This window comes from Plectropomus leopardus, chromosome 8 (assembly GCF_026936395.1).
Source record: "Plectropomus leopardus strain MGB_pleo_1.0 chromosome 8, ASM2693639v1, whole genome shotgun sequence".
Lineage (NCBI taxonomy): Eukaryota > Metazoa > Chordata > Actinopteri > Perciformes > Serranidae > Plectropomus > Plectropomus leopardus.
In genome coordinates this window covers 11,361,018-11,388,638 of record NC_142183.1, presented here as the reverse complement: position 1 = coordinate 11,388,638, position 27,621 = coordinate 11,361,018, and the positions used below count along the sequence as shown (strand labels likewise).

Here is a 27,621-nt window from a genome sequence, read left to right as displayed (position 1 = left end):
GAAACAGGAAGTACCACAATCCATACATACATACATTCAATTTACATGCCATGTGAAATTATAAAAAATGTTTCAGTGAAATGTACATATTCTCTGTTATGTTAATTTGTAGTTGTAATAATACATTAAAGCCAATGTTTAGGATTAGGCAGCGTCAGGGTAGAAGCTCTTCCTGAGCTTCTCAGTGCTGACCTGGTGTAACCGGTAACTTCTTCCTGACCTCAACAGCGTAAAAAGGCAGTCATACAGGTGACTGGGATCCTTAATTTTCCTGACCAAAGAAGTTTTGTTGAGTAAAAAATACAGTATCATCTTTTGAGCTGTATTGGATTAGAAGTATAAAGTATCAGAAAATGGCCACTAAGTACCAAAAATATACTGAAGTGAAATGCTTAATGTGTTTTGTTATCAGCACTGCAGAATTTTGTAATTTAAGGTAATTAAATAGTATTACTGACAAAAACAAAGCAACCTAGAATAATCACTTCATTCTTTCAGTTCAGTGGACAAATTTGAGGAAACTCCCTCAAGGCATTCTTGAGATATCACATTCACGAGTATGCGATGGACGAGGTCACAGTGACCTTGACCTTAGACCACCAAATTCAAATCAGTTTATTGAGTTTAAGTGGATTTTTGTATCAAATTTGAAGAAGTTCCCTTAAGGTATGTTTGAGATAATGCATCCACGAGAATGGGATGAATGCAAAGTCACAGTGACCTTGAGCTTTGACTTTTCACAACCAAAATCGAATCAATTCAATCTTGAGATCAAGAGGATGTTTGTGCCAAGTTTGAGGAATTTCCCAACATGTTCTTGAGAGATCATGCTCACAAAAATGGGATGGACAGATGGACAACCCAAAAACACAATACCTCGCTCACGGCTATCGCCAGCATGGAGGCATAAATAAATTTTCATCACTGCATCATCAACGCTGCAATCTGCCAAGAGCTTTTGTAAATGCAGTGCTATTACACATTTTAACTTAAAGTGTGAGCAGGAAAACAGCTCCCTTTATCTTAATATGTGAAGTGCTTCATTCATTGCTCAACACATGTCGATTGAAAACACACACAAGGACAGACGCTTGTGGGGAGGAGTGCTGCAACACAGTGCCGAAATAAAAACAAGTCTCAGTCACAGAATGAAGAGAAATGAATCACAGCGGTTAAGAAAAAAACCTGCATGTTTATTGAATCTTTAGAACAGTACAGTAGATAGTATGTTATGACCTTGCATTGGTAGTAAATAGGTGCCTTAAGGAGCAGCAGTGTTTGTAATATATTTATCTGACGAATGACTGACAAATCAAACACATACACTAGGAGAGAGGTCTTTTTGATTTCCCATGCACTCACTTGACAACAATACCTGCAGATCCATCACTTCCATTTCACAATCATTAAAATGGAATTCGGAAAATTCAATCAATAATCAAGACCCACAGTACAGTTTAAGAGTTTAAGAAGGCCATAACTCGGTCTTGGTCCATTTAGGTAAAAATTAGAAAAGATGAAACACTGCGCACGAATAAGGTCACTTAAATGAGAGAAAATGGAAGTTTGTAGTTTTAGAAAGCAAGTCGTCAAGCTGATGCGAGAGTGGTACAGAGGAGTGACTCTGTCCTGGTATGCTTGTCTGGGTTGCTGGTCGTATAGGGAAGCAAAGGGGGGAGCGTGCGTATGCCTTAACGCATCGTAACAAACTCCTCAGACGAGGTGGGGTGAATGGCGACAGTCTTGTCAAAGTCTGCTTTGGTAGCACCCATTTTGATGGCCACAGCGAAGCCCTGCAGCATCTCATCACAGCCCAGGCCCTGCATGTGCAGGCCCACCACCTGGAGAAGAAAGTCGAGTCAGTCTGTGAAAATAACTGCTGTGATTTGTGTTTACAAGAATCCAAAATCAAGAGTCAAACACACGAGTTGAGTGTCGAGACTTTTCCTAAAGCTGCTGCGCCTACGTCTGCTTCATTAAAGGGTAAGCTGGTATTTTTTAACCCGGTTTCTATTTCCCCATGTTTTTGTGTCAAAGTGACTAATGGAAAAAACAGTTTTATATTAGTGCAGTTTTGAACAACAAGTCTGTAGCCTGCAGCAGTTAAATAGGCTGCAATATAACCATTTGGGGCATGTTCTCATCATCAATTTATGTCCAATAAAAGTGCTTGTTTTTGCCACTGACAGGCTCAGATTAATCTCTCAAGGGACTGACAATATCACGGAAAAGATACCTACGGAGATAGACCCATAGATTGTATATGAAGATGGACAACGCGCCCCCCATTATGCCTGCTATACTTAAGTGAGGTTAAAATATCCGAGACATGGGCGTTGCTATCTTGCGAGGGTGATGTCATCCAAAACCTGATTCTGAGCATTATCGATATCCGCGCTGGGGGAGTTCTCGCAAAAACACCCGTCTGACTAATCGCGAGCAGCTGCATTGATTGCAAGCTCACGGATTGGCTGTCACAGCTGTCAATCATGACGGACCCCCAACCCCACCCTTATGTATAATTTAATAACTCATTAAAAACTGACTTATCATAAAAACAAACACTTGAACAAACATCAGGGAGGTGAGAACTACCTTCAGTGACAGAAACCATCTTTGGGGAAAAAAAACAGCCCTGTAATTGCTATTAACAAATTTACCAGACTCCACATAAATATAAAAAAATAAACAGCAGTTTTAGTGTGTATAAGGATAACACATTTTTACATCTAACTGGCTGAATTAAGGCTTTATTTGAGCCAAACCACAGCTGGTGAATGCTGGAACAGTGGAAAGATGAACAAATATTGTTTTTGTGAATTTAATTTCTTTTCTGTCTACTTTGCAGCTGCAGCGGTCTTTCTCAATACTAGACTGATATAAAAAAATATTTTGTCTAATAATGTAAATCCGGACTCGGTAGTACTAGTGGGATAATTGGGAGGGTATGACTGGGTGGTTGAGTGGGTGGGAAAGGGCACACTGTTCTTATAGCTATCCTCATTCAAATAATGTGTGTATCCTATTTTTTACAGAAACATTGTTACTGTATACTGCATACAAACATGCTATTCTCTGAAAACTTGAATAAAAGCTGTTAAACAAAACAAAAAAAAAGAAGTTGCTGGGAACTTGCTGTATATGATGTTGAAAGTTTCGGTTTTGATTAAACATTTGCTAAAGGCAATAAGAAAAAAAAATAAATAAAAAAATATTTTGTCTCATTTGTCACTTAGACACAAAAACACTGGAAAATATGGTCCAGATTGAAAAATACCAAACTCGCCCTTTAAGCTGACTCACATTTTACCTGAATGACTTTCAATAACCTGTAGAAACTGGGTGTGAACCTGCTGTCATCAGCTGTGGCTTTATATATACACAGCATGTGAAGGTGGAGAGAACAATTGTGATTTCAGTACCGTCAGAGCAGGAGAGTCAATCCTATTTAAGAAAACTATAAGAGACACACCTCATACTCAAAGTGTGATGCATTACGTGAGTAAACTGCATTCTGGAGTTGTCACTCCAGTTGAAGTTGTTTATTAATTACTTAACTTTCTATCACTGTGGTGTCTCAGTTTAAAGTAACAAAAAAAAAGGATTTGACATTTTTTTGATTAATTATAGTTATTTAAGTTACATAAAATTGAAATGACTTACACTTAAATTTTTTCAGACTAAGCGCATGCTATTCTCTTTGCTTTGTTTTGAAAGGAAAAAAATGCTTTGATTCTGCTTTGCAAAATCAGGCTATTTATTCACATGACTGAATCCTCACTGAGTGTTGATGCTGAAAAATGATGATGAAGCCCATCTGACGTCACTGCTATCCGCTTGGAGGCGGTCAGGCGAACTTTGGCTCAGCTCTGGAAATGGCCCATCACTCACTGTGGTCACATGGACATGAATAACCTGTTTATGAGGCTTATCCTGGTTATGATCATATACTAGAAATAGTGTTTACATGAACACAGAGAATCAGTTAATTCAGATTTCATGCATACATCCCAGTTTCTTTGAGAGTACTCCAGCTAACATATTCGGGTTTCTCATTAACAGAATATGGTGTTCACATGCTCAAGCACATAAATGGGATACTGCAAAAACCTGATTATAAACAAGTTATTCACGTCCATATAAACACACTGACTGATGCAACATCGAGACAACTCCGTGTATTTAAATCCGACAATGGAAAAGCAAATTAACACGTCCAAAAGTGCCGATGCAACAGCCCTTATTAGACTAATTAGCTTGGGTTTGTTGTGTCAGTGATGAAGGCAAGTGTGCTAAAGATACCAGCAGGTGTATTTTCATAACTGCTATATTTATGAAAGGCTTTTAATATTGATATCTACGTAACCAATAATGACATAACCAGTTAACTTTTTTTGATTAATTATAGTTATTTAAGTTACATAAAATTGAAATGACTTACACTTCCATTTTTTCAGAAAAATAATGTATTTTTTCCTACCTTCTCCTCCTTGCCCTCACACACCAGCTTCATGATGCACTGACTCTTTCTGCTCGTGATGGCGTGATACATCGGAGTGAAAGAGGTCTTGTAGATCTTCACATTCTCCTTTCCTCTAGATTTAATGGCCTCCTCTGTGACAAACACAAAGTATTTAAATTGTTAGTATACAACAAGTAAAACTGGGATTAATACAGATTTCACATTAGCTGACACATTCATAAAGAGTTATAGAACGATGGCGACACTGGACATACAAGTTATTTAAATCGTGTGAAAGTTTAACTCTGATTATGAAACTTCTGCTCACCTTCTGTGAGGCCCACCGTCCCGATGGGTGGGTGGCTAAACACCACTGTGGGGATACTCGAGTAGTCCAGCTTGGAGTCCTTCTTGCCCTCAAACAGTCTGTGTGCCAGCTTTCTGCCTGCAGCAATGGCAACTGCCCGACACACAACAAAGCATCAGGATGCAGCTATGAGTAAATGTCCTCAGTAAACATTTCAGTGCCCACAAAAGGATAAAAAACACTTTATTCCAAAACCAGAAAAACAAGTACAAAGAAGCACTGCTGTTATAGACGCCCAGCAGGGACTCCTGGCACAACGTGACCTACTTCAACAGTGCATGAAAGGAAAAACTCTGAAGAGGCCAAAACTCCATCAGCAACTTTATTGTGAGACCAACTGGTTTTGTAATGTGAAATATTATCCTTTAACTGTATAAGAGCAAATATGTTATTTAGCTGTTGTAAACTGTAACTACAGGGGTTATGTATAATAGATGGTTTTCACTATGCAGGCTGGAGCAGATAATTGTGCAGGAAAATTAGATTTTTATCATTTTTATCAATAATTTAGCACTTCCTACTGCTCACTTTAAATGTAACTGAAAGAGAGAGATGATTGAGTGTATGTTTTATAGGTGAGATTTGCAGTCACATCATTGTCTGAAGGTTTTTTATGGAATAAACTGTGTTTTTTTCCTGATTTTAACGGTTGCATTACAGTAAAGTAATGCACTTTTCTCAACTTATCAGACAGTTCTACTTTTTTTCTACTTTAATACATGCCTTTACACAAGTAGCCATTATATCTGCATTACTAATGTTTACTGGCCAAAAATTGAATTGTGTTAATATTTTTTCCAATAGTCATTCCTACAATATTGTCACATAAAAGACAGACATGTAAAAAGTAAAAAAAATGTAATGTTTGATTTTGTCTCCCAGTTCTAGCATTAATAAAGTGCTTCTGAGGAGATTTAAAAATATTAAGATATAGCCTAAAAATATCGCAATGTAATTTTCAGCCCATATCGTCCAGCCCTGTTTCTTATAAAAATTTGATTAGGTGAGGACATATACCTGCATTTTCTGTCAATTTCAGTGCATTTGTCATTTGAAGGCTCCATTATTTAATTTTTTTTAATGTATTTTATTTTATGCAGGTCTCGCCTTTAACAGACACTAAATAAAGTCCTCACCTTTTGACCTTTTGACCTAAATTTCTTTCTAATTTTTTTTTGCTTTAACTTTAACTCAGCATTCTGAGGTAAATGCTGATTGCACATCTTAATGACAATAGAATAAAAACATCATCTGCGTTTGCACTGTAAGCTTTGCTAGACTATGCCATTCTCTCTGTCACCGGGTATGATCTCCTGGGAAAATGGAGACTTATGGCACAAAGGAAGTGCACAACCAAAACAGGAAGAGGACAGCATTTTTGTTTTCCCTGATAGCTATCAGTTGCTATCTGTAGTTACTACAGAGCCTCACTTTGAGTTATTTGCAGTTACTATCCCCAGTGGTAGAAATGTTGGATGAAAGAACAACTGAAGTAACTCTAGAAACTGTGGTAGCGGCTCAGCTCTGAGGACATCAATCTGGCTGTCTTTGCAACAGCAGCATCAACAATAATATTGTTGGTTTTCACTTTAACTTAATCTGGAGACCTCTAAAAATGTCTCCTGTGAATGCACCCATAAACTCTCATTGCAACAGACCAATGTTGAAATCCTGCTTTAGTGTATAAGCCTTTCAAAGCCCATTCTGGGAGGGCTCGACTGTAAACACGACTGTATAGTTTTTAAGCTCCTTGAAATGATTTGAGTTATCAGTGCAACTTCCTACCAGGTGTGAGAAGAGCTTTGCCACAAACGTCCCCTACAGCGTAGATCCCTGATCTGCTGGTGTTCTGAAACTCATCCACAAGGATATGACCTCTTTCATCCGTGTCCACACCCTGCAAACACAGAAAAAAAAAACGGCAATATAGTTGTCATCAATTGGCTAAAACATCAATTTTTTAGCACTGAAGTGTTTCCAAAACAGCTCTGCTGGGATGCACAATTATCACGAGGAAAGACACTGTATGTCTCGGCCATTTCTTTTCTTTCGGACAATTCAGAGGCTGCAGACAGTGTACGCTTTAAAATAAGGAGTGAGCAGCTGAGCAGAAAAGTTTTGTTTCTGTCAAAAGCAAAAAAAAACAATGCCTCATCCTACTGTTGCGTGTCAGAGCATCAAACGCAAACCGAAATACAACACAGGAGCAACCAGGTACAAACTGTTTAACATTAAAATCTCAGCAAACTCAGCAAGACGACACATCACATCACTTCCCTTCCTTGAGTTTGATTCTTTATAGATAGAAATTATTGGTTTCCTGAGTGTCGAAATGCTGCTTAAGTCCCTCAATCACATTTGTCTTCATTTTAAAAACAATAAAAAGCCAAAATATGTGGTATTAATTACATGTAAGATGCAATTTTTTGCAGCTTTTTGTATAGGTTATCATCCATTTCTGTTATTGCCTTATTGTTTATTTTTTATTCTTTTCTGTTTGTTTTACATGTTCAGAATATCTATCTATCTATCTATCCATCTATCTATCTATCTAGCTAGACAAAAACATCTTTTAAACTTTCAGTGGATGATCTGTGCCCACTTTTTAGCTACTGTATGTCGAAGTACCTTAAACAGAGGAACGACTTAACTGCCCCTTTAATCTGGTGACAATGCGCCTCTTAATCCGGAGCTAACATGCGTTTCACTCTTCACCTCCAACAAACAATAAAGACTGTTAAGTGACTGTTGTCTCGTCTTGCTCCCGGATTATCCCCGATTGTTGGGTAAAGGTGATCCCACGTCTGGTTTATTTTGAGCTCTTTTTATATAAAAGGTGTTAAATTATGAAACCTTTCATTCAATTGTGTTAATGGATTTAGATCTTTCACAAAAGGTGTGTGTGAAGGCAGCAAATGCTTCAAAATGATCTGCAGAGCTGCTATAATCAATGAGGGCAGCTGAGCTGCCAGGATGATGACACAAGGAAAAGTGTGCAGAGCCAAACACTAATTAATTCCCTTTGCAGGCAGACAGCAGTGATAAGCTGCAGACATCTCCTAAATGCACTGTAACTGTTTGACAGATAGACGCTGCATATGTTTTGCATTCGTTGCAGCTGCAAAATGAATTGCCACAATAAGGAGAAAAAAGATCAATCATGTTTTTAGTCTAAGAACATCTGTCTTTTTTCACCGGGCTTGGATGTTGTATGTTATTGTTTGCTGTGCACATTTCAGCAGTGGGGGATTGTAACCAAGTACTTGTTGTTACCTTGAGTATTTCCATTTTCATTCTCCAACGCCACTACATTATGGAGACAAATATTGTACTTTTCACTTCACTACAGTAATTTGACAACATTATTTACTTTGCAAATTCAGGTTGTTAATACAAATGTAATAAAGTAATAAATTCTAATGTATTTTATGGATTACGCTTCCTGGCAGCAAAAAAAGTAAATGAAATTAACCTCACTTCTATTGGCTTCAACATTAGTGATTCTTACAGATTAATAAAAAAGAAAATCCAGCGTTATGTTATTCTATATGGGCCATTCTGAATACTTAGTACTTTTACTTTACTTCTGATACTTTTTAATGATAACTTCCTGGCACCAGATGTCAGCATGAGGCCAGACAAATGGGTTAATTCTGGTTAGAATGAAAATCCGGTTGATGATATTTTAAATGTCTAACAATGTAACAATTTATGTTGGGTGGACATTAATATTATAATGTTTTGCAGACACTGAGTTTTATTCTCAAATCCTTACAACTAAATGTTGTTATTCTATGTAAAAATGACCTCCGCATGAAACGTTAGGAGGATGTTGGATTTTGGTTACTTAACAACACAACTTAAAACAAAATATCAGGGTTGTCTGTCATCAGTATTCTACGTCAAAATGATGTTGGCATTAGACTACCTGACACTGAATTTTGGTTATCAATGTCAGCCAAATCCAACCAAATATCAATTTCTAATTGTGCTGGTGTCAAGCTGTAAATACTGAACTTCTAATTAAGTAAAGTTTTGAGTTTTTCTACGTTGTGTAATTTCTACTTTTACTGATGTAAAAGATGTGAGCATTTCTTCCACTGCTGCATTTCAGCATCCAGTTTGCAGTAAACACTACGAGCAGACTGTTACCATCTCGCCGATGTTCAGTCCAGAAGTGTTGGGCTGTCTGCCGATGGCCCAGAGCAGGCAGTCCACATCCTGGATGGTGCTGACCTTCTCCTCGTCGTTCTTCTTCTCTGGGTCTTTGGTGACAAGTGTCACGTCCAGTCCCCTCTCCGTTTTACGCACAGACTTCACCTGAGAGTTCTTCCACAGATCCACACCAGAGTTTTGCAGTTCTTTGGTGCAGTTTGTGCTTATGAAGCTGTCGAAGTTCCTCAAAACCTATGGAGATAATATGACAGTATGCATGTTTTTTTTAATTTCTGCACGGCTGCACATTTTTGAATTGTCCCAATTTCGTATTTCGGTGTGCTTCCATGGGTTTCTTACACTGGACTGTCGTATAATGAGCGATGTTTTGGACCCCAGGGTGGAAAGGATGCCCGCCATCTCCACTGCAATATAACCTGCCCCAACAATCACACTGCGCCTGGCAGGAAAACATAACTGATTTATTACGGGCAAAAACTTTAAAAATGGTGCAAACACTATAAAATTATACAATGAGCTTACTTTGGCAGAGTTTCAAGTTCAAAAAAACCATCACTGGTAATACCCAGATTTCCCCCTGAAATAAACAATAAACACAACATTTAGCACAGTGTTTCATAAAAGTAGTCTAATTTGATTAACAGATCAAATAAACCACTCAGGCTCAACACAAAGATGATTACCTGAGTGCAGCATGTCTCACCTGGAACTTCCTCTTCACTCAAAACAGAAGGCTGCCCTCCAGTGGCGATGAGGATGTGAGGCGCTGTATATTTTTTTCCGTTGACCTCCACAGTCGGCTCAGGATCACTGGTAAACCTGGCATGACCTTGAATAGTTTGGATTTTAGCCTGAAATGGAGCACATGTCATTATGTTCTTTCTTATTTGGAAAGTAATAAACAAACAAAGAAAACATTTCACAGACATCAGGTTAACGTGAATTAAATATAGAAATATACAGGGATCAACAGACACACTGAAATAAAAAAAATATATAAATGTGAACTTACTTTGTCAAGATTGTTTCGATAAATGCGGTTTAGGTGACTAACATAAGCGTCCCTTTTTGCCTTGAGAGCTCTGAAAAATAAACAAAAAAACAGGAAATGATTAAAGATAAGAGACTGATTGTCCTCTTACCTGCATTTTCTAAAGGAAGACCTGCCACTCAAGTTTGTAGGAACAATGCATGAAACTCATACTTCTTAAGGTTAAAAATGGGTCAAATAAAGAACATACACTTAAATAAAATACACATTCATCACAGCAGATTTTTCAGGGAAAAGGTACACATCTGAACATGATGGCGGACACAAATAAACAGATATATCATTGTTTTGAGGTGAATGCTATAAACAATGAAGAAAAAATATACATATGTAACGCCAAAGTACAAAAAACCCAACATACATACAAATATAAAAAAACACAGGAAAAAAAATATTACGCATAACTGGAGTAAAAATATGCGAAATGGTGGGGTCAAATCAAAGTTTGACATGAAAACTTTTAAGCTGTCTCCATACTTCCTGGTTGTAGTCTTAAAAAATCTACTGACCAGAGATTTCAGCCTTATCAAGCTGGCAACCTGATTCATTCAAGTGACTGAGGCTGGCAACCATCAGCTCAAGGGCAAAAATGATGCGGGCATTCCTGCAGCCTGCATTTTTTAATGACACCCTGTGTTATCATAAACACTTCGCAGAAACTGGATAACTTTGGAAGGATAAACCGGTTTAGAGTGCTTCTTTATAACTGTATATTTAATATGTCACGAATGACTCTTTTCATATGTTAAAGCTGGATTGCATGTTTGTACTTCTGTTTTTTTGTTATGTATTTTTTGTTTTGTTTAGTTTCTTCTTATTTACCTAATTATTTTCTCATCTGTGTCATTTTTATCATTTGCATACCACATGTTTACTTTCAAATGTACTGTTTTTTTTTTAAAGTAGTGCTGTACCTTTTACCTGATGTTTTAATATGTTTGGTTTATCAATTTAAGAAAAATAAAAGGTAAGCTAGGAGACACTACAAAAATATGTCACAGCCAGGGTCTGAAATTAGCACACTACAGCTGCCAAATGAAGGTGTAAACATGAAAATTAAAAATAAAATGCGACTCCGTAAAGCTGTCCCCGTCCCCCGACAAACACTGTAGTCCCATTTAGCCACTTGTTAGCAACCGCCTTTTTTAAGAAAAGTAAAACCTTAGAAGTTCAAAAATCGTGTTTAAGTGGACGTATTTTATGTTGCAGAACAAAACATCTAAATATCTTAAGCCTGTGTTAACCATAGACCTTATTTAGGGCATTTTACCCAAAACCTATTGAAAAAACCCATAGACTTTTGGTAGAGGGAACCGGCTAACGAAAAGGCTAACGGACTTCCGCGTTTTAGGACTCCTTACTTTACCACTCTATTCTCACATGGATAAACCAACATGTTTCGACTTTAGACAGTCTTCATCAGATTATACCCTGAAAACACAACCTCCAGAGGCTTATCTCGAACTGTCACTTTGACTTTGTGGCAAAAAATAAACACCTGGACCGACAGAGAAACTGAAAAAATGAGGAAGTGCTGCATCGGGTCAAGACACCTCGTATAGGTAATGTTAAAAAGCTCAGGTGCTCTTCAAGGATAAGGCAAATCATCCCCGGCACTCTGACTATACTTAAAAATCCTTTATTCTCACATGGATAAACCAGTGCTCTTTATTTTAGATCATCTCCAGTCTTCATGAAAACTGTCGAAAGTCAGAACGAAAAGTCGAAACGCCAGATGAGAGATGTAAATTTTGTTCCTTCATTTAGTCTTAGTTTCATAGTTTTCAAAAGTGGCAGATAAAATTTCTGAGTGGGAGATTTTTTTTTTTTGCCATAGATCAGGTGGTAAAAACATAAGTATTGAAAGTATTTCATGGCAACTGCTTGTCTGAAGGAATTTACATTTTATGAAAACTACTGTCTATTCAAATGGACATGCATGGGATGGACAAAATAACATCAACACAATCTAATACAACCCAACATGACTGACATAGTTTAAAACAAGTTTAAAATATATGTTGAATGCAAAGATTGCACTAGATTGTACATGTTTCCTCTCTATTTTAATATATACTTTTTCAATAATATGTTGAGATAAAAATAAATACAACACCACTAAGTGGTGTTTACATATATCCATGCAGGCTAACCTTAAATGACGTTCGTTGGTGTTTTGTATCCCTGGCTAATGTTTCCTGGTGTAGCAGGCTGCCACTCCCTGCTAAAGCTTATCTCTAACTATCACCCTGACTTATCCACAGTATGTTGTTCACAAAGATAGAGAAGTGGGCTCAAGTGAAGCAACAAATGACACGCCAGACTGAGAAGTCGCACCATGAAATGGACACCTCCTTGTTCCGGGATGAACAAGGTTTCAAAAGAGCTCATTGTTGCGGCACAAAAACAAGTGAAAAACGACACCAACAGATATTGTGACTTACTCCCAACTGAAGCGAACATTTCCAATGTCAAAGCCGTAATCACTGTGATCGTGGAGCAACTCAGCATGAACGGCTGCATTCCACATAACCTGTGCAGACAGGTGAAAACAGCGAGTGAAATTTAATACAGAATTACTGTGTCTGAGAGTTCAAATTTGGCATTTTCTGACAAGAAGGGAAAGAAAACTGTACCTTTTTGGGAACACAGCCAACATTGACCTGAAAAACATTCAAACAGAGCACATTAGTTCAGGGAAATCTTGATCAAACAGCAAACACAAAGAAAATAGTTAAGACCAATACTAAGGTCTGGAGTCTATTTGCTCAGTATGTTGCAATACTGTATGTGTTGAAGGGTTAAATGAAAAGTTAATGTCAAACTACAACCCAGAGTACACTGGATATCAGGTGTGTTTATAAATGACACACATAGTAATAACATGGTACACTATATTATCAAATGTTGTTGTGGTGCATTAAGATGCCTATCAAAAGCATTTAAATCTTAGCATATTGTTTGATTTATTTAGAAACATGAGAACAAAAGCATTGAGCAATTTGGTAACAAATGTCATGGCAGCAAATTGCAAGAGGTTAAATAAAAAAAGGGAGAGAAAACTAATAGAAAATTATGCAGGAACAGAAAGTTTTTTAGTGCTTTTTACTTCCACTTTTTAGTTATTTCTTGCTGATTTTGTATCATTTCTTGTTAAGTTGCTCATTGCCTTCCTCCCATGTTTTTGACAGCAATCAAGCGAATTTGCTGGATTTACCTGTAATTCAATTTCCTGTTTTGTGGTTTGTTACGTACGAAATTATGTTGTATGAGCTTATTTCTTCATTTGTTGCCAGAGTTGGGAAACTAAGTGTTGCCTTTATGCAAAAAGGATGTGGTTTAACTTCCTATCTGTCAGATCAACTGAAATGTCAAAGTAGTGGATGGACACAATAATATGAACACCTACAATATAACTGTTTTCCAGTTCAACAGCCTTGCAATGACAAAAATAAAACAAATTCTTCATATTGAAACTCGTGTGCACCAACACCTGCCTCAAAGCTTACAACTTTAATGTCTCAATTTATATTTAATGAAGGAATTGAAGAAGGGTGGCAGTTTATACTCGGGTTAACCTAAATTATTTAACTTTTAATTGGTATCCTAACTTGTTCATTTACAGTTAGTTACAGTTGCTCTGATGTAAAGCATAGGGAATTATAGAAAGTAGAAGTTAGAAGAAATTAACCAGTGGTGGAGAAAGTATGAAGTTCATTTACTTTGGAGAAAAATACAAATACCACACGCTGAAAATACTCTGTAACAAAACAAAAGTCCTGCATTGATAATGATACTTGATGTGAATGATACTAATGAAAAGTTAGTAAGCCTGTTTCAGATGAAGTTCATGAATGAACTTATTAGCCAAATCAAATAATAGGTATACACTTCCTCATACTGCTTTCCGAACATGTAAGATGCAATTTCTTGCTGCTTATTTGAATCTATTCATTGAGTATATGTTAGGTTTTTAGTATTGCAATTTTATTTTTATATTTTCTGTTTGCTTGTGTTACATGTTCAAAATAAATTATTTAAGTATAATCAAGAGAGTGTATTTAAAGTATTAAAAGAAAAAGTACCCAACACAGAAAAATCTAAAACAACAAACACCTTAAAATTATTCAAAACATGGAAATAGACGTTTAGCAAAATGGTTGGCAATTCATTTCCTGTCAACTGACTGATTAGTAAACTAATCATTTCAGATGACCTTGTATAAACTAATTATCGATTCAATTTATGTTAAAATATCATATTTTGTTTACTTTTTGTGTTTTCTTTTTTCATTTTATTTTGTTAAGTAACTACTAACTAAAGCTATCAGATAAATGTAGCTCACTTTAAAGTATTCCCTATAAAGTGCAGTGGAGAAGAAGTAAAAAGTGGCATGAAAGGAAAATACTTACAAATACCGAAAATGTGTATGTAATTACAGTACTTGAGTTAATGTGCTCAGTCACCTTCCTCCTCTGTTGTTTAACATCCTACATTGGCTGTTAGTTTCAGTGTGTCGGGGCTTTGGGGGACAGCTCATCAGCTGGGACGCTTTAAACTTCAAACAAACCCACAGTGTTTGTTGCACACACAAAAAACTTCCACAAAAGGAGTCCGGAGGTTTCGCAGTGAACCTGGCAACCAGCGTGTGTGTTTGTGTGTTTGTGTGTGTGTTTGTGTGTGTGTGAAAGCTGCAGAGGCGACAGCACAGTGCCTGTGGTGGTCGGTATGGAGAGTAGCGGTGTTTTGTTTTTAATTTTTACTCACGCAGGTACCTCCGAGTTTGTGACTTTCGATGACGGCGGTGGTCGCTCCGAGCTCCGACGCCCTCCGAGCCCCGGCCAGACCTCCAGACCCGCCGCCGATCACCAGAAAGTCGAACCGAGTCGTCTCTGTAGCCGTCGGGTCCGAGGCCATGCTGCGGCGGATGATCACTCCGTGTCTGAGAAAAGACGAGAAAAGTTGCTTTCTGAGGATGAAGCAGCAGGGAGCTCGCATCCGGGTTAGCTGGATTAATATTGCCATGACCAGGAAGCTCGCAGGCGTGTGTGTGTGCATGGGTGTGTGTGTGTGTGTGTGTGACCGACGGGGAATGGGAGGGTCAAGTGAAAGCCACTGCTGTGTCATTATGAATTGTAACAATGGTGTGTAAATCCCAGAAAGTGTTTTCACAATAGTCATGGTGATCCTCACATGAGCTACAGTATGTGGGTGACAATAACAGATGTAAATCGGAGCTAATTCTGCAAAAAAAATAATATGTCAAATTCTAAAAAAATCATATGCAATAAAATGCAGTGAAGTTTCACAATGGTTTGAAACAGTCAATATTCGTTATTAATTAGTGTATTACTTACCTTGGTAATGCCAGAGACACTGACACGGGAGGAAGAAGTCTGCAGATTCGTACAAACAGCATGTTTTTATTCGTTTAAGGGCATATTTTATTGAGATGCATCCACAGCGTGTCGATGTTTATCTCCCAGCTGGTGACGGCCTGTGTGCTTTGACTTCATTATCGCGTCAGATACAAAAGCTTTAAATCACTTCCTGTGTCACTGGGTGAACTCACAGCCCACATACAAACTGGTGAGACGACACGACCTCCCGTCTGTCTCCAAACACCAATACAAATGTTGTTTTGACGATTTAATGACAGAGAAAAGGCGCCGACGATTTTAAAATTACCATAAAGATGTTCGAAGTTGTCATATTTGAAGGCGTGGATAACATAGATGTCCAATCAAAGCATTGCGTAGTTCGTGTAGCACATTTAGCGTAAATAATTCCAGGTATTCAAGCAGGTTTGTTTGGGATTTCTTCGGGAATAGCACTTACGCTGCGCCCAGCTCGTTAGCTGTAAAGAGAGGAAAACAAGAACGTAAAGTTCCGGTTACAACTTTCAAAATAATACTTCATTCTCATCACAGCAGTAGTACAATAAGTCCTCAGGTGTCAAGGTCATACCATAGTGTAAAAATACTCAGGTAAAAACTATTAGTATCAAAGTATATCTAAAGTATCAAAAGTAAAGGAAGACATTATTTAGAATGGGCCATTTAGAGTTATATAAATGATATTATTACTTAAAAACAAACAAAAGAAACCAATATTACTTTTTTAATCTTTGATTGATGTGTAAACATTTGTAATAGGCCTATAAGTAAATAGTAACTAATGTCAAATACATTTCATGGAGTCAAAAATATAAAGGCATAGTTTACCATACATCAGTATCACTTTTATTGGCCAAGTATGTGTACACATACAAGAAATTTGTTGCGATCAATGTACATATAATGACAAAAATGTGTATGTAATTCCAGTACTCCCACACACACACACACACACACACACACACACACACAATATTATCTATTACTGTATTTCTTAACATTCATATTTTTACACACTGACATGCTCAGCATATTATAAATACTTTATTTTTTCATCATTTAAATATTAACATATTGTACTGGTTATTTAATATTACTGTATTTCTATTTTAACATTTACATTTAGCTAGTGTGCAATATAGGTCATTTCACCACTGCATAACAGTTTGGTTTGACTTTATTTATTTATTTCAGTCATGAAGGAAATAGAGAAATTATTATACAAAAGCAGACAGACAAAAAAAGTATAATGTACAGATAATGGAAAACATAAAGCAAAAGGAATAGTCAAACACATGATGACTTGGTTTACATATTGGAAAAGGAAAACAATTATTTAATCCCACCCCTTCTCCATAAATCATTGAATTTTAATGAACCAGCTTTCTTATTAATTTAAACCTACACTCTAATTATACACATACAGCCACATACTCAGAATCAAATATTATTTACAGAAAAAAAGAAAAACATGGGGGAAAAAGTTAATATTAAACAATCACATAAATAAACAAAAACCCCTGTAAACACCTGCAACATCATATTGTTTTCTGTTATACAAAACGAGTAAATAAAATCCAACTCCACATATGGAGAGATATTTTCGAAAAATGTACCTTTGTATTTCACACTCTTATTTTGAAGACAAGCAATTTATTGCCGGAATCTGTCGCTGGCTACAGTTGCTAACTCCAAGCTAACGTTAGAGCAAAGCGGCTCGTTTGGCTGCCCTGAAAAGCGTTAATATCGCCTCAACTGAAAGGATCTATTCACTTTAAAACATACAACAGAACAAAACACAACACGCATAAAAGGTATGTATGAGGAATTTGATGCTGTTGCGAATATAAACAGCCGAAATGCGGGCCGTCGTCTTCGCGACCCCCCTTGTTGTGGTCAGAAAGGGCCTTACCTTGTGTTCAAAGGAAGCCAGTCTGGGACAGCTGCAGGGAAATATCTATAGAGATGACTACATGTAATTTGGTGAACCGTTTTGTGTATTTTTCTTGCAATCCGTTAAGTGGAGAGCACACAGCTGCAGGCGAAAAGAAAAACTGCTGTGTGATCTGTATGTGTGAGGGGGGAGGGGCTCTGTGGGCCTTGTGTTAATGTAAGCAATGTAGGGTTTATTCGCTGACTGTTTTTTTTCTGCTGTAAACAGAGTGAAGACGTCTCAGTTTTCAGCTCACGGTTGGTCCCCCTCTGCGTGATCGCAGCCTCTGTGGGCTGCGCAGCCAGATGACCAGCAGACCTCATCTCTCATCATGAATCCTGTCAGCTATCATAGCATGCTGTCGTCTGTGAGCGGTGGACACCCCAATCTGGTCTTGGATCGTGTATTAAGCACTTCAAACTTGAAGAGTTGTCAGAAATGTGGATTTGCTTCTGCAGACGCAGCAGAGTTCAAGAAGCACATGCTCGAGCACAGAGGGCTGACGAGGTTTTACTGCTTTTACTGCAACAAAGTGTCATTCAGTGAGGCAGAGTTAAACGCTCACCTGAAGCAACACAATTCAACGTATCCGTTCAAGTGTCCGCACTGTGGACAGGGCTACATGAGGAGGCTGTGCCTTGTGAAACACATTGACCGTTTGCACAGTAAAAGCATCAGTCAAGTTCCTGCTAAGCCATGCACGATAAAAAATCCACATGTCTCCAGTGCCTTATCAAGTGTGCCCACTGCTGATCCATCACCACTTCGACCAGCTGTTCGGGTGACGGTGCCCCCTCTGAGTACACCTGCAGTCAGACTGGGTAAAGATGAACAGAGAGGGAAAACACTGGAAACACACACATCACATGGCACCAACGGTAACACAGAACTTTTGCCCCCTTTAAATGGAGTCATTCAGCAGAACAGAGCTCTGACAGTTTCTCTCCCAGAGGAGGTAACGATCCCCGCTGGCTGTTTGGTTGAACTTGTCGAGGTGAAAACTGTCAACGGGACAAAGGAGCTAAAGTTAAGGCTCGTCTCCCAACAAGAAAACGAGTCTGTGATAAAAGACACAAGGACTGCGGTCTCTCAAAACACTGCAGCGGGAAAGCCATTCTTATCCATGTTAAACCATCCAAACACGGTAAAGTCTGCGAGCATGGGGATGTGCAGCGTCAACAGGAAACAGTGTGATACAAAGACTGTGAATGTGGAGCGTCCTGCTGAGCGCTCAGGCAGTGTTTCCAAAAGCATCCCGAGTCAAGTTAGCAAAGACAAAGGTGGATTAAAAAGAGCATCGCAAGAAGTGATCAACTTAGAAAGCCACCCAGTCATTCCAAACAAGGTCCCCAAAAGCATCCTGAACCCTATAAGAGAAGGAAACAGCGGAGTTAAAGTTACACAGAGAGAACCTGTTAATCACAATGCAGCTCTGCCGTCTGTTATCTCCAACAGGGCCATCAACAGGTTCACACGCACCCTGCATCCAGAAAACATGGGAGCGTGTGTTTCTCAGAGGGCGATAGATGACAGGAAGAGTTTAATTCCTGAGCATTCCAAGAGCATCCCACCCAGGAGAGCGACTGACCTAAAAATCTCTGCAGATAACATGTCGGTGGCTGTTAAGGTGGAACCAGGGGAGATGAAAAACAACACGCCTTCAAAAATAAAGAAAGAGGCGCTGGATTTGAACCAGCAAAAATCTCCTGCCTTGAGTGTTCTCTTAGGTGCACCTCCCCAAGTGAGGCCTCCAACGACTTTGGTTTCCAAGGATAATGTTGCAAAGTCATCCTTTTCAATACCCAAGACTCTAAATGAGCCGCCCGCAGTCAGAAAACCGGTGCTTTCCAACCGCACAAATTCAAAAATGTCGGCTTGGACCCAGGAAGTCAGATCCAATGCCGGAGAAGGAGACATGCCGGAGCCTGAGGGGTTTCCCGTCATCTCGTCTGTGTTTTCTTTGAGTCAACAACCAGAGGACGTCCAAGGCAACATGCAACCTCTTGTAATGGCTCTGCGCGGTATAGTGATGGATAAAAGTAACAACTCCAGTAGTACAACACAAGATCACGTCAAGATAAGAAACAGCACAGAGCAGGTGAAGGAGGTGCCAAAGATGAGGTTCTGTGCTCGGATGGCCACAAAAGATGGATCGATCAACGGCAACCTTGTATTGACAGAGCAGACCAATGAGTCTGTGAAAGTGGAGGAGCACGATAAAGGTATTCAGCACCCTCCTGTACCGACCAACAACCACATCCATGTCAAAAAGGAAAAGAAAAGCATTAAGCCAACAGACAGTAAGGAATGCAGTAACACTCCTGCTTCCATATCTTCGACATATGAGGATTCGGTTTCCACGTGTGTAAATGCTCCGGAGTCTCTGCAGCAATCGGCAAAAAGTGAGCATGACATCTCAAAGTTCCTCACCGTGTCTCTGAAAAGGGTTCAACTTGGCATCTGGAAAAAAAGCAAAAAGGGATTGAAACTTAGGATATCCAAATACAAGACTCAGGTACCCATGAGAAGTCTTTCAGATTGCACTGTTATTTACCCAATGCCGCTGAAGGTGGACCAGCTGGTGAAACGACCGGGCCCCAACCAGCCTGTGGTGGTGCTCAATCACCCAAAGCCCCGGGTGTCCGGTCAGGGAGCGAGGGTGGACTCTTTAGCGAATGCCCCTGTGGTGGCTCCAAAGTGCCAAATCTTAAAAATGAGGCTGAGCAAAGTGATGGGGCAGAAGTATGAGGTGATGGGGTGCACTGTCGGAGTCTTTCCTTGAACGCATTAGTGGAGAGAAGTGTACATTAATGAGAACTAGCACTACAATGGGAGGATGCTGACTTAAAAAAAGACAAAATATTAGGGCGGTTATTTTCTTTAAAGAAGCATTAGATTTAAAAAGAACGGACATCTGCTTATCACTGAACTTTGTGTTATATGTTTATACAGGCATGGGATATGGATTACTTAAGTGCAATGATATGAAAAATGGACCATCTGCTGTAGTTGATTGCAGTCAGTGATACACATGTTAAGTACTGTTTAAGAAGTTTGAGAAAGCAGGCAATTTGTCAAGAGTTGAGGCGAAAATGCATGCTGTTCACTTTAACATATTTGCATCAGTATTGTTTTGCAGTTCATCTGGCTCCTGCTGGATACACCCTGAATTTGATGTGCAACACCTGAGTTTTAAAATCATTGTTTTTCTTACCTGCTCAGGATGTTTAAAATGCCATTAAGATGTGGGACATGCACAGCTCCCTATTTAACAATGGAAACGAGTGGTGAATATTAAGGATATACTATGCAGGATTTTCGTAATCTGAGAACAGACAGAGCAGCAGAACGTCAGGCGCATTATATGTCAAAGGCAACCACTCATTGTGTTGAGTCTAAAAGTTTGCATTCACTGGCAGCAGCTGCTCCTCTCGCCATTGATCTGCCTACCCGCCTGCGCTGTGCTCACAAACCCATTTGTGGGTGTTTACAAATAATATCCAACAATCCTGCACAGTATAACTTAAAGTAATGATCAAATGTTATGTGAGATGTCATTTCTTTTGGGTGAAACCTCATATTAAATTTTTAGCACAAATATATACATTGAAAAAATGCCTTGTGCCAGTATAAACCCCCATTTTCTGTTGTTAAAACCAGTCCATGGCGAGGGACACAAGGCACTTACAAGCCTATAAAAAGTTTTACTTGTTGGACAGTGTCCCTGCTTTCTTCATTTGTTGGCGAAAACAGGTTGTTATATACACAGGTGCTGCATCCTAATTCAGGAGCTGCATCCAACAAGTCAGCACTGTACAAGTGGTGAATAAGGCCCGTCCCATATCAAATGCTAAAAGAGAAATGCTGCTTTGTTTGAGCTCACATGCAGTATCATAAGCCCCTTTTACACACAGATTGCGTCATTGAGCCGCTATGAAGTCCCTTTTTTACATTGCCTTTTCATTTTTACACAGAACCAAAACACAGCAGCATTATCCCGCTCTAGTGTGTAATTTTAAATAGCCTGCTGGCATCGTGGAAACAAGAGAGGCATTTAACACAACCACATCAGACTCCATTGTGACATAGAACATACGTACATGTCAGCGGCGTAACGTGTCAAGTACAAACATTTAGCGTCTCTGTTACTTGACCATTGATCTCGTCCTCTGCTCGAATGGTAAGGAGCTCCAGAATCTCATTGTTTTTCAGATTTGTGGACTTTTATGGCTCCCATGGTGGGTCGCATGTGTAACACGCTATCAAAATGATACACCTGTCACGCCCATGATATCATCCTGCCGACAGAGAAAGTATATACAGATGGGCGAGGCAGCATAATGGCACAATATTCCCGCCTTGGAACAGTCAGTGTAAAAGGGACCATATGTGTATCTTTCAGCATTGGCCAGAAGTGTAGTGGTGCATTCAGGCACTCTTTGCAAACTCTTACATTTGGGAGATATTGCATGTCATATTCTCCACACGGTCATCAGTCACTGGTAAATTCATCAGATTAACTGGACCAGTAAAAAAGACACGTATAGGTGTAAATAATGGAAGCTGGGGATGCACACCACTGTTTATCAGTTTGAATGTGTTGTAAATCACCCAATGTTGCAGAGAAACGGACGAAACGTTTGAGTGCCGTCCCTCGTTTTGTGTGAAGTGAAATGTCACAGCTGTACTTTAAACTTGGAATGTGCCCCAGCTTCTCACACCAGTTTACCACTTTGCTGGCCATACTTGGTGATACACGTTAATGTTTTTGATTTTATCTGCTGGCGACCAGTGCCTGAGAGTTTGAGAGTTTTTGTGTCTGAGAGACCGGAGCTAAAAGCTTAAGTTTTGACAATACTAATATTCCAGATGGATTAAAAAAAAGTTAATTCAAAGAAGTATTCTGCATTTTTATTTACACTTTCAGTCTTATTTAAATCTGAATTTCAGGAACACAGTGTAATTTTTATTATTTTTACCACATTAGGTGTTAGTTTTCTTAAAATGCCAATGTGTAATTCATCACATATATTTTGTAATTAACTTATTGGAGGCCCCAGAAACAAGTGTTAATGCCATGTTGAGTGATTGTAATTCCTTGTGCCCTACATTTTGCTCCTTTTTTAAAAAAAAAATAATGAAATAAATGCCATATCATCCATGTATAGCCTCTTTGCAGCTTTAAACAGAGGTGCAAGATGGAGCAGACAAAAGCAGCTGGTTTATTACTGTAACAGAAAGACACGTTTGTGTTTTATCTTATCTGTACATACAAAGTGACTGTGGTGATTCTGGGAACCTGTTAAAACTTGTATGATTTTCAAAAAGGACACTTTGCAGATCCGTTGCTCTTCCTACGACTGCATATCAACACTCTTGTCTATAATGTAACCAAGATGTATCAGGTGCTAGACCTATGATCCTATGTAAAGGTTTTGGTTGCCCAGTTTTTATCGTGTATATATGTTTCAATCACCCACAGATTCTATTGTGTATATACCTATACATCTAAAATGTGATATCTGTTGTTGATACTCAGTAGGGAATGGATTACATTCCACAGCCTCTTCTGCAGCAGCAGTAATGTTGTGCTTTATTATCCTAACACTGCAGTGTCTGAACCTGCCGTGTTGTTTTTGTTTTATAAATATATATATATATATATAATTATAATTATTTTAAAGGTGTTTAGGGTGTGACTGTTGTTTCTGAATGTTTTTACTTTGCCCTTCATTCAGTCCTCATGCGTGTTAGACTTACCCATTTTGCTGTTAAAACTGTTTTTTGGTTTTACTACATTCGCAGTGTTCATTATCGTGTTCCATGCTTTTATAATAACAGTTGTCTAACTCCTCTTTTTTCTATTAAAACATGATCACAGTTTTATGGCCTGTTGCCGTTTGTTCAACAGAATAACATAAACTGCACAATCATCACATGCCCTTTCTCATAGGTCAACAGGTCTCTGAACACACTTAGAAACTCTCAAGCCGTATTGTTAAAAAAGAGACCACTGGAGCATTTTCACAGTGCACATTTTAACCTGACCTAGTACAAAAAGCACAGGTTTTATTCAGGCAAACATGTCTGAACTTTGGCCCACGGGCCCAGTTGTGCCCCTCAGACCCACTTAAGCATTTAGGGACTGTTTTACGTGATTTTCACCTAATACTTAATACTTGACAAAAGGTAGATTAACCTAACTCGCTCTGATAACCTTACTGCTGCACAGGGCCACATATATATACTTCTGACTCTAATCTGAAATGTTTGAATTAGAAAAAGATTATTTGTCAATTAAAAAAAAAAAACATTTGGTTAAAAATATCTTGAAAAAGCAAAGAAAACTGAGAGTAGTTTAAGCGTGCCACTGTTAACTGTGACACTGAGGGAAGCATGCACAGCACCAGCACCCTGAAACCGAAGCACGTAGCTGTTTTTAACCATGTTTTCTCAGTGTCTGTTTGTTTGCTCACAAATTATTATCTTATTTGATTATTTTTGGTGTGATTTGTGTGTATCTATTGTGTTTTAACTGTGCTGTTTTAACTGTACATCATTGAAATTGTGGGTATGCTGTCAATGACTCCTTGAGATTTCGATACAGGTTGAATGATTAAAGTGATCAAATAGTTAAAGTTAGCTCAACCTTTACCAGCTGCAACATTAGTGATGTTCACACATTAATGCAGCACTAATAATAATTAATGGATGCGATGTATATATTATTTTGAAATGGGCCACTCTGCATAATCTTAACTTTTACTTTTTGTAGTCTATTTTAAGTATATTTTGCTTACTATATTATGCTTATCCATATGCACTTTTACTTAAGTAAGATTTTGAGTGCAGGACTTACAGTGGTATTCCTATTTTTACTAAGGTAAAAGACCTCCTTCACCCAGACTCCTGCCTTTTGTAGATGTTTTACATATGAAAATTATCAAACTGCCCAATGGTAGGTCAGTACGGTAAGCCAGTGACTCCACCTATTTTCTACACATAAGTGCTTTTGTGTTTCATGCTGTGGTGTGGAGTTAAGGATTTCTCTCTCCAAAGAAAAAATGACTGGACTCACCCAGTTCAGGTCAGGTCTGTTAAAACTCCAGGGATGCCACTAACGGAAAAAAAACTCAATTTACGATCCCCTGAACTCACAGTAACCTGAGAATTGCTAAAACTTGCACATTCCAGAAAGACAGGAACTATCAGCAAGCACACACGCAACATCCTGAGACAAAGAACAAAGGGACTGATCTTCACATTTCGGGTTACAGTTTAATTATGACACAATACTGTAATTAATTTGTGCTTTGTGTAATAGTAGTTTTGCGCTTTCTTTTTCTTTTTCATTTTTTTTGTTTTTATTGGCAGCCGGAAGATTTACAAAAATGGCAGTTACAAAAACTTTGCTCCAAGCCTGTTTGGTGATTATTAATCCCAACAAAATCAAGTGCTTAAAGATAATAGATAAATAAATAAGCCAAGAAACTCGTAAGCAGGTAAATGAGCAGAAGCATACAAGGATGGATAAATTAAAAAAAATAAAATAGGTAAACAGCAGCAATAATGATAAACTTTATTTGTATAGCAACATCATACAAGAAATGCCACCCAGCGCATTTTGAATCAGAGAAATTAAATGTCATAAGTGCTTCACATGAGAAGATATAGAAGACATTAAAACATAATAAAACCCACATGTAAAAATAAAATAAGAATAAAATACAAAGAATGCATCCTCACATTGATAAAATACCTGTAAAAGTAAGATAAAAATATAGATAAAAATACAATTCACAACATGAGATGGAAAATAAAACCTAATAAGGTCATTTTAATGAAAATAAAGCTGAAAATAAAGTGTATAAAATGCATACAATTAAGGAAAATACAACATTTCAAAGAGGTGCCAGCAGTGTGCAAGTAATAATAATAACTCATTGCATGTGACTTCATCTTCAGTAATACACGTGTGACTATGACCTATGGAGTTGCATAAAAAGTGGGGAGGTCCGGGAATAAAGATTTGGCAGAGTGTTAGCTGCTGGGTTGAGTATGATGCCAAAAAGAAAAATAGTTAAAAAGAGAAAAGAGAAAAAGATAAATGTCCTGGGTGTTGTATCTAATTAATAGCCTCTCTTCGGAGGGGTAGTGTGAAAAATAGGTGCAAAGCTGACCCCCTCCCAGTCATTAACTTTCTCTGCTGAACTTATCTTTCCTTTCTAAAATACAAAATATTTTATATCACTTATGCACTTCTCCAACATTTGATAGCTACCTATTCACAGCTGCATGACTACAAACATCACTTAAGTTATTGCATGGAGTAAAAGTCCTACAAATAACCAGCAATCACATGTACCAAGAGTGTGTGTGTGTGTGTGTGTGTGAGTATGTATAAAACATACTTGATAAAATCTAATTCCTGTGTCACATAAGTGTTTTTTCCACATACACTTCTAAAACTTCTAATCGTCTTCTCCGAGGAATGTGGAGCAGGAGGAGGGAATCTCTAAGCAACACTCCCAAACATGCCCTCTTGAGCTGGTGTGAGTCATGTCTTCTTGTTGTTTCTCTGTTCTTTCAAGATCACATACTCATTTTCAGGTTCATACTTGTATTTTGGGTAGTTACTAGAACTTGTTTAAATAGTAATGTTCAAAACACTTTTTTTACCTCATACTGTCTACCTTATTGTTTGTTTTGTATTCACCCAGGCTGTTTTTCTCATGCACTGTATTTTCTTTTTTCTCCCAGTGCATGTGCAAATTAAACCTGCACCGCATCTGATATCTGATATCTGGTGTTCTGACCGCTCTATAAATGACCTTTGAATTGGCTATTCTATCATATATTTATTTTATATTATATATTTTCCTTCTCTTTTTATTAATTCATAGAATAGAACAGAACAGTGGCAGTATAAAAGGTTTTCCTATACTAAGAAATAGAAGTGTTGCCAGTTGGTAACTTTAGGTGATGGAGGCGAAATGAGCATTTTGTCATCTCTACGTATAATTTTTAAAATTCTTCTTCCTGCAGGTTTGTTACACCATACTGGAGCACACCAGTGCTACCTTGCTGCAGGTGGGCAGGTTTGAACATTACTTGATGGCATTTCCTGTAGATGCATTGAGCAACACCTTGACAGCCTACTACTCAATGCTTAGTGAAAAACAGGCTTAAGTCCAGTCTCATCTGCAAAAAGTTCCAGTTATTTATGGAGAACAATCTCAAAAAAGTCTTTTTAGAGACTGTCACTTCTACAGATTCTCAACACCATACTCATGGTCGTATGTAGCCATATATGTTGTATATATGCCATACATGGATTTTAGGACATTTCTAGGATTTTAGGATGTTTCTAGAATATTAGAACATTTCTAGGATTTTGGGACTTTTCTTGGATTTTAGGACATTTCTAGGATTTAAGGATGTTGCTAGAATTTAAGGACATTTCAAGGACTGTTTTATGCACCCTTGCGCCTTATGTATACTACATGTACAAAAATAATTCCAACTGTGAATCACTTTATTTTTATTGTGAATCTGATAATGTATGGGAGCTGCCCAGCATCCACATTTGGCATGCTAGCTGTAAACTGAGTATCACTGATGTTTGATGTTGATATGTATAGGCTAAATGTTATGGGTGCATGTGTGTATATGGATATATTTTTTTTTAATTCACTGCCCACATTTATCTTTATGCATATCACATGAAAGCAGACTTAACTGATTTGTGCCCTTTGCTTTTCATATTTCCTCCTCATGACACTGTTATTTCTCCATACTCACACTAGAGTGACCATCACAAGCTGGTATGACCAGCTGAACCAACAAAAATCATGCAAAACATACCTTAAGATGTCAAACAAGCTGGTCAACCAGCTTAACCTTCTGAAACTGGTCAAGCTGCTTTTTTTCCAGCAGTGTGTTTAAGGTGGCTAATTTTAATTACTTTATACGGCTCAGGTGGCTTAATTCATAAAAAATCCATCATCGTTTATTAGTTCATTGCACTTTGCAGTAATAATCTGAGTCTTTTATAGATCTATTAACCAAAGCAGTCGAATTATATGTGGCGGGAGGTCACTGACAAAGCTGCAGCTTGGGAATGTGTTGGTAGTGGAGTGAAAAATACAATATTTGCTTCCTAAATGTGGTAGAGTGGAAGTAGGCTTTCTAGAGGAAAGGAGGATAAATCAAGTGCACCTGCCTAGAGGCTCCACC

At 38.2% G+C, this 27,621-nt stretch overlaps 2 protein-coding genes across 4 annotated transcripts; one reads left to right on the top strand and one right to left on the bottom strand.

Moving 5' to 3' along the window:
* Positions 1 to 1,172: 1,172 nt before the first annotated feature.
* gsr (glutathione reductase) lies at positions 1,173 to 15,891 on the bottom strand. 3 transcript variants are annotated; one of them, XM_042493992.2, is made up of 13 exons: positions 15,414 to 15,891; positions 14,824 to 14,998; positions 12,693 to 12,719; positions 12,501 to 12,589; positions 10,018 to 10,087; positions 9,709 to 9,856; positions 9,528 to 9,582; positions 9,345 to 9,444; positions 8,982 to 9,236; positions 6,615 to 6,726; positions 4,791 to 4,922; positions 4,481 to 4,614; positions 1,173 to 1,841 (listed from the first exon to the last, which is right to left on the bottom strand). In XM_042493992.2, the coding sequence occupies exons 1-13, from the start codon at positions 15,473 to 15,475 to the stop codon at positions 1,692 to 1,694; spliced, it is 1,509 nt and encodes a 502-aa protein (XP_042349926.1). In that variant the 5' UTR covers positions 15,476 to 15,891; the 3' UTR covers positions 1,173 to 1,691. The 3 variants fall into 3 exon arrangements, with proteins under 3 accessions (XP_042349926.1, XP_087937013.1, XP_087937014.1); XM_088080887.1 differs by lacking the exon at positions 15,414 to 15,891 and having other exon boundaries at positions 14,824 to 15,117; XM_088080888.1 differs by lacking the exon at positions 15,414 to 15,891 and having other exon boundaries at positions 14,832 to 15,111.
* Positions 15,892 to 16,626: 735 nt separating this feature from the next.
* znf518b (zinc finger protein 518B) lies at positions 16,627 to 23,269 on the top strand. The gene is made up of 2 exons (XM_042493990.2): positions 16,627 to 17,266; positions 17,614 to 23,269. The coding sequence occupies exon 2, from the start codon at positions 17,717 to 17,719 to the stop codon at positions 20,165 to 20,167; it is 2,451 nt and encodes an 816-aa protein (XP_042349924.1). The 5' UTR covers positions 16,627 to 17,266; positions 17,614 to 17,716; the 3' UTR covers positions 20,168 to 23,269.
* The last annotated feature ends 4,352 nt before the right edge of the window (positions 23,270 to 27,621 follow it).